The sequence below is a fragment of the Pecten maximus genome, unplaced genomic scaffold (assembly GCF_902652985.1).
Source record: "Pecten maximus unplaced genomic scaffold, xPecMax1.1, whole genome shotgun sequence".
NCBI lineage: Eukaryota > Metazoa > Mollusca > Bivalvia > Pectinida > Pectinidae > Pecten > Pecten maximus.
The window spans coordinates 1-8265 of record NW_022980972.1 but is presented as its reverse complement, the minus strand read 5'-3'; the positions used below and the strand labels follow the sequence as shown (position 1 = coordinate 8265).

Genomic DNA, 8265 nt, shown 5'->3' with positions numbered 1-8265 from the left:
CCAGAGCTACTCTAGTATAAGCATGCATCAAATCTGGGTATTGTTTTTGAGTGAAAATCCGCTCCTTGTACACCGATAGCATTGACTTTTGGTATTTCATTCTTTCAGTCATTTTTAGGCATTGTAGTTAATTAAAAGTGGCTTAGATGGTATTTCCAACGGGACGTATATTGACAAGTTAGGGAAACCTACCAACTTGCGTATAATACACAAACTTGCCTATCATATGATAATTTAGATATATAGCTTTGTTACTAAAACAGACAAAATATCTTTGAACTTAATTTTTAAATTTTTTTTTGTCAAAGTTGCATATATATGAAACATGGTACACATGCAAAAATAAAATTATTTGCACATTAAAAGAACCAAAAACTGATGCAATACTTCAGGTTACTAGTATAGAATAATATCAAGTTTTTTAAGTAGACCACTTTCAGTAATCTTTTTGTTTGAGTTTTCATAATATATGCAAGTTTTCCCCACCGTAATTGAGATTTAGACTATTTTTTACTCTGTTGTTCTCTACACTACTGTAGCAGCCTATCTAATTTTTTTGGGAATGCTTTTTTTTTTGGGGCGAAAAAAAAAAAATTTGCCGCCCACGTAGGGACTCGAACCCTAGACCCTCAGATTAAAAGTCTGATGCTCTACCGACTGAGCTACGCGGGCTTCTTACACACTGAAAAGCAATTTACAAATATATTCCACACAACTTAAATGTCTTGAACAATGATTTCTAATTTTGACAATATCATCTATATCTTAAATATTCGCCTCCTTGAAAACATCTGCTTCAAGTTGCAGAAACAAGACATATTTTAATAATTGTCGTTCTACTGACATTAAACATTCCGTACTGTTGTAGCGTCTGTCAGTGTCATGCATTTGCTCATGTTGGAACACCAAATATAAAGGCGGTCTTGCCCGATGATACACATTAAAGAAAGTAACAGTGTAGAATCTATATTCATTATCATAGTTACCTTTTGAGAACGTCACAAACCAATGCCAAGAAACTCAGTTCATTTTCTGCCGCTTGATCAGCCATCGTTCACAAAACGATTAATGCTAGATTTTCTATTCGTATTTTCGTATTGGTAAAAACAATGAAAATCAATGCAATGAAAATCAATGCCACTGAATCCAAATTAATGATACGAATTGATGTTATCATCATAATTATATATATTAGGATATCATAGAAATTGTGTAAAAAAAAAACCCGCTATTTTATACGAAACTAAAAGTATTATAAGGAGGAGGAACACTGAAAAAGTCATGTGACATACTTGTACAAAATGGCGACATACGAATGGTTTGTTTTGATTTCTGGTTTTTAGATAATTTTCATCAATCATGCGTACTTAAGAAATATAGAACTGTTTCCATACAAATTAAAACAAGATAATTAAACTAACACCAACCAAGCTTTTCTCCAAGTAACGTTACTCTAATTATATATAATGATCCATATTTAATTTCACCAAAGGCTTGTTACCTACAATTTCATGAAGTCTTCATAAAATCTACAATTTCTAAATTTAGTCATCGTGTGGAAATGTGAACAGATGAGCAACATCTCATTTAAATCATAACACTTAAACTGAAAGAGCGTGACACTGACCTTTCTATCAATAAGATTGTAAATATTTATAATCCATGTAAAATAGCCCGTATATATACTTAATGAATACTTGTCTGAATTAAAGGTAATAGTAATAATTTGACTTGCCTATCTAAACATCCCAGTATTTGGGCTGTTAGCAGAACATGTACAATGTATGTAGGAATATTTAATCTTTATTATTTTATTTAAAACTTTGTTTATTTTAATTGTTTATGGCTTGTATAAGATTTTTGAATGACATTACTGTGTACTAACATAAACCATTATCCATTTAGGATTTTGTATCAACATGATTATTTTAATGCATTGAATACTGTATACTTTGGATTTATTTGACAATTATAGTGGAAGTTTGGAAGTTCATTTATTTACCTGGTAACTTGTCAAATGATTTTCATTTTAGGTTTCCGAAAAGAAGAAACTACCATCTAGAAGCTAGGAAAGAAAATCTACAATTGGAGGAGGCTACCAGTCATCCTTTAAAAACTATCAGTGTATGAATCAATTTGCATTAAAAGATATTTTCTAAATTTTATTGATTCATCAGACAAAAGTAAAAAAAAAAAAAAAAAAACAATTATTAATGTATGCAGAGCTGATACAAATTATGATTGTTTTGTGGATGAACATAACTGAAGTCACATACAAACATATATACATGTATGGTATACATATAATGATAATGTTGTTATCAGGACAAATTCCACTGATCTCTTACCAGGTTGTGGAAGTAAAAAGCACCGAAAAACGCGGAACACCTATAAAGGGGACTGGTGCCAGCAAAGTTGTAAAGACAGAGACTTTTGACCCATTGAGTTCAGCACTGGAGGGTTCAGACCCATTGTCTATGTTTGCTGCTGAAGTCCAGACTAAAAGTGCATCCAAAACCCGCAGCTCGAGTCTAAAGGTACTCTTCAAGGAACGATTTTCATAAATTTCATCGTATTTACAGATTTCTTTCAAGTTCTTTATTTAATATAGGACAGATATACAGTTATTACTAATATTTGCTGGCATCATTTTTTTTGTAATTACTTATTACTTCAGTAAGTATAGATTCGAGAAAATTGATGTTTACAGCATGAAATATGTGTCATTTTATTGTAAAGTGAAACGATTATTAAAACTCTTCTTTGTAGGAGACTAAAATAGGCCACAATCCAAGTGATGACTTGGATGAGACGTTTGAACCATGGAGTGCCAAGAAAGCTAGCATTCTTACCAAGTACAGTACCTCAGAAAAGCTTTCTATTACCACCAGCTTCCTGTCTGCATCAGATAAGGAAAAAGGTATGAGAATACACAAAATTGATAAAATTACCCCATGTATTTAAAGAAAAAAATATGTGACATCAAAATAGTTATGAAGTTTTTGGTATACCCGGTACTGTTTATGATTGTTCAAAGCATGTTCTGTAACACAAAATGCAATATTAAAACCTTTTTGTCATTATGACGTTTTTATAAAAAGAGGTAGATTTTAAAGACTGCTTAAAATGCAGGTAAAAGATATAGTTAAGCATGACTAAAAGGTTTTCAGTCGAGTATTATGGCTTCTTGGCCTCTCAGAGGACAGTAGTAAAAGATGCACTTTATAAGAGCAATGCTAGAAGACAGATTTATAATTAAGACTATAATATGTAATGTTTAGAAGGATACGTTCTTCACATATCTGGAACTGGAGAGGAGACCGTGTTTCCTCCTTTGAATTAAAAAAAATTGAAAATGTCATCTCTCCATGTACCCAGGTATATACCTACATCCTGTTTAAAACATGATGAATCATTACAGTTGTCATCAAGGCAGTGACGGCGACCACAGTGACAGATAAAGTGAGAAACAGACTGGAACAGTTAGATGATTTTGAGGAGGTTTGTTTACAATTTCATCTTATATTATCTTATTGTGCTATTTTAAATGACAAACATTATATTGAGAATGGAAGAGGAAAAGAAAGAGTTTATGGCTTTCAAAATATATGTTTGATCTGTTATCAGTTTAAATCAACAAGTACACCCTACTTAGGAAAGAAAGTTTATAACTTATTGATTATAAACATGTTCTATATTTTATACAAATGATTTTTTGATACTAGGAAACTAGCCATCTGACTTTTGTCTTAAAACGCCCATTTTCAATTTGATATGTGATGATACTCTTCATTGCTTCAGGGATCTGTTCAGGAGATGTTGAACCTTAGTCAGCAGGATTATGTGAACCGCATTGATGAACTGAATCAGGCTCTCATAAATGCCTGGGACAATGACCAGAGAGTAAAAGCTCTCAAGATAGCCATCCAGGTATGTTAGAATTACTGTCAGAGGTGTGGTTTTACACTTATTGTCAAGGTGTGGTGTAACACTTATTGTCAGGGTTTGATATTCTTGCTGGTTTTACTTAATGTTGATAGTATGTTTCTGACTTCCCTGTCATAAGAAGTTTGGACTCTTTGTGAATTTTAACCCTCCAGATGTGTGATTTAACTTCTGAAATCGCTAAATGTCAGAGTTCACCTGATAACACTGTCTTGACACGATTTGATTAAAAGGAGTTATCATGCAAAAAATAGCAATTTTAGAAAGTCTTTGTGTGGGCCTGTCCTTCAGAAAAGCATGAAAAGTCTCACAATAGCTATGCCAATTTTATAGTCACATTCCTGAATGAGATCCCCATGAATTCCTGACAATTACAGTGTATCTTGATAAATAAGTTAATGTGTTTTATTTTGCCTCAAGTATGTTTTATTCATATGACTTAGTATGTATTTAGAGACATTTGCTGAACATTTCCAGAAAACCTGTCATCATTATATTTCCCTAATGGTTGATTTGTATTGATTACTGGATTTCAGTGTTCCAAATTATTAGCTGACACGTCTGTGATCCAGTTCTACCCCAGCAAGTTTGTCCTTATCACTGACATACTGGACACGTTTGGTAAGTGTTGTCTGTTATCCTCAGAAATATTCTCAACCTTTCATAGGGATAATATTGAAATACAGTGTATTGTCAAATGTTATGATATTGAAATACAAATATACAGTGTATTGTCAAATGTTATAATATTGAAATACAAATATACAGTGTATTGTCAAATGTTATAATATTGAAATACAAATATACAGTGTATTGTCAAATGATATTGATTCCATATACACTGGTAAGTTTTGGTTGACCGCATTCAGACTCCTTTTAACAGTATTTGATTTTTTTTCTTTTAATTATAGGAAGATTGGTGTATGACAGGCTGAAGGAAAAGGCTGTGTATTATCCACCAGGCAGTGGAGTACCTGTGAAACTACCAGGTGGGTATTTCATAGCAAACTGTAAAGAATTGGTATTCTTTATAAAGCTCACTGGCTTTACGATTGTTTGATGTCCCTGGATTGTGTCCATGCTTAAATGTACACTATTTGAACAAAGGTGAATTCATTTCTTGGAATAGGACAATGTGATATCTGTTTGACATAAAGGATCAAGCCAGAGACAATGACCACTGGTAAAACCAGGGTTTGTCCTATTACAGGGTGTGTTATATCTTACACACATTTTATGGAGATAAAGACATTTACATTGATAACAGCTATGATATCAAATATTTGACAAGCAGGTGATTTAGAATATATATTGCCTTGTCAGACAGTTGTAACGAAGAAGATGGACTGGTTATTATGTCAATAAAATAAGGGGACATATTGTTTTTGCTTCCTTTCTTATTGCTACTATTCTTATTTCTTCCACTTTCTTCCGCCAACAATGCTTCCAGCATGTTTCTAGAACAGCATAGGATGGAATTAAACGAAACTGTATATAACAGTGCCTGTTATAATATCACACTTGTTCATTATACATTGATATTAATTTAGTAGTTATTACCTGTAGTATTTCTATGTTAATCAGCAAACAAGGTTAAACCAGAATTCGTCATCATTTCATATTTCAAGTTACTTTTGAGAAAAAAATTGCCATGAAATACAATGCAGACATCATGGCATTATTTACATATTCATTTTATTAATGGTGATAAAAAATGTGTATACAATGTGTATAAATGTAATATATTATTTGTTCATTGCTTCAAACTTAAAATTTTACGTTTGGGACTGTCAATTCTTTTCGCAGACAATTTTACACCAGACCAGGTGCCAGAGTCTGCCAAGGAAACATGTCGGAACTGGTTTTACAAGATAGCTTCGATACGGGAGCTTATACCTAGGTTCTACGTGGAAACAGCCATTCTGAAATGTTACAGTTACCTCAATCAAGGGTAAGTATTTCACCTGATAGGGTGACAAGAAGTTACCTCAATCAAGGGTAAGTATTTCACCTGATAGGGTGACAAGAAGAAACACTAGAATGGTGAACAATTGATAAACTTATTATCCTTACTATTTTTTCGTTGCATTGTTCTACAGGTTTACTGTAAATGAATGTTTTATCGAAGCTTCAGAATATGCTTATTGTTCCCTAAATTTTTAATTGGAATTAAACAGATGAAAGTATTTTCTGGTTGTTTTAGTACAAATAGAAAATACAAATCCTTAGGGTTGAAGATATTTGGTTTTGACATGTTTTAGGGAGTACAGAGATGCATTGAACAGATTGATGGCCATGATCAAAGGAATTGGAGATCCACTAGTGGCTATTTATGCTCGCTGTTATCTAAGCAGGGTAAGTAACTCTGATCTTACTGGTGTTTACTGGTGAACAGGGTAGTATTAAAAACATTGATGATAAAGGAAAATAATAAGTATATAACATCTACCCTGGTAATACATTATTGAGGTACTGTAAATGTTCAAGGTTTGACATAAGACTCATCAAATGTTCAGCAAAGATTTTTTGCACATTGGTGATATTTCTAAAATACATATATAAATTTCTTTTTTAGTGATTTTTTTTTATTCAAGATTTTTCATCAATATATGATACAGTTGCAGTCAAAAGTTCACTGGTACAGCCAGATCCTTGGGTTATAAGAAAATAAATCCCTACTTCACATACCAAGTTTCCTAATAAAATTGTGGCTGAAAATAGAGGATATGCCTCTAAATGTGTATTTCAAAGACTGTCAGTCGAATATGTTCTGTCATACTGATTTCAACATCTAAGGTAGTGAGTTGCATTGTTTTTTTTAACTGTAAACAGATACAGACCTTTTGAAAAAAGTTGTTTTCCAAGTAACTTTTTGATATTTTTTCTGTATTCAAACAAAGGCACTTTAGGTTGCCTGGAATGGAGACTTTTTGAATTGATGCAGAGAAGTATTCACAAGGAAAACTGAATGAAAGTACTCTGGATAAACTTCCTTTATATCTGAAGTTCATACTAATAATACTTAATATGTAACTAGGTATCTAATTACATGTATATGTAAAGTATGTAGTAATAATACCTAGGTATCTAATTACATATATATGTAAAGTATGTAGTAATAATACCTAGGTATCTAATTACATATATATGTAAAGTATGTAGTGATAATACCTAGGTATCTAATTACATGTATATGTAAAGTATGTAGTGATAATACCTAGGTATCTAATTACATATATATGTAAAGTATGTAGTAATAATACCTAGGTATCTAATTACATGTATATGTAAAGTATGTAGTAATAATACCTAGGTATCTAATTACATGTATATGTAAAGTATGTAGTAATATACCTAGGTATCTAATTACATCTATATGTAAAGTATGTAGTAATAATACCTAGGTATCTAATTACATGTATATGTAAAGTATGTAGTAACAATACCTAGGTATCTAATTACATGTATATGTAAAGTATGTAGTAATAATACCTAGGTATCTAATTACATGTATATGTAAAGTATGTAGTAATAATACCTAGGTATCTAATTACATGTATATGTAAAGTATATGTAGTAATAATACCTAGGTATCTAATTACATATATATGTAAAGTATGTAGTAATAATACCTAGGTATCTAATTACATATATATATAAACAACTGGTACTGTAAGAGCCAAGTCCATTTGTCATTACCTAGGTTGGCATGCTGATAGCTCCTATGATTAGCGACCATCTGATGCCTTGCTTTGATGATTTCCTTGCCTCTTATGCACAAGTAAGTACCAGACAAATGGCTTAATACCTAATTTTTGTGTGAGGAATGGTGTCTTTTATCTAGATCTGATAATTTAACACTTTACCTGCTAGCTGTTATTTCCCTGTTCATACCAGTATTACTATCCATCCATGATTTATGTTTTCATCTGAACCCTTCCTTCTCTATCATCAGATTTTCTGGTGGTAGTCAGAGGACTACATCTACCACTGACATCAGAACATGTTGACTTAATTATGAGGAAGCAAGTACTTTTTGTACAATATCAATTTGTATGTTTCTGGCAAAATCTAAGATAAAACTCCAAAGTTATAATTTTATTAATTTTAGGGTGGTGGGGGTAGGAGGGATGAGGATGGGGGTTGGTAGTTGCATTATGCAACAAAAAAAAAAAAGTACTAAAGACATAAAAATTGTAAATTGTATGGTCTTTGTCTAACAGATCCAAGGTGACCACGTACAGAATGTACTAGCTATACAGAAGCTGGAAATGCCTAAATACCTGACTCTGTTCTCCCCCGCCCTCGACTGGCTCTATG

The 8265-nt window shown here is 32.2% G+C and overlaps 1 protein-coding gene and 1 non-coding gene across 2 annotated transcripts; one reads left to right on the top strand and one right to left on the bottom strand.

The window, feature by feature from the left end:
• Window positions 1–599: 599 nt before the first annotated feature.
• Window positions 600–672, bottom strand: Trnak-uuu. Its single transcript has one exon. It is a non-coding gene; the product is annotated as a tRNA-Lys (tRNA).
• Window positions 673–1245: 573 nt separating this feature from the next.
• On the top strand, window positions 1246–8257 carry LOC117319847 (VPS35 endosomal protein sorting factor-like; the record flags this gene model as incomplete). The annotated part of the gene is made up of 12 exons (XM_033874568.1): window positions 1246–1318; window positions 2034–2124; window positions 2352–2537; window positions 2770–2920; window positions 3422–3501; window positions 3802–3930; window positions 4482–4566; window positions 4857–4934; window positions 5752–5896; window positions 6207–6300; window positions 7649–7726; window positions 8169–8257. Coding segments are annotated over exons 1-12 (1223 nt in total), but the record flags the coding sequence as incomplete, so codon positions are not given.
• Window positions 8258–8265: the final 8 nt, after the last annotated feature.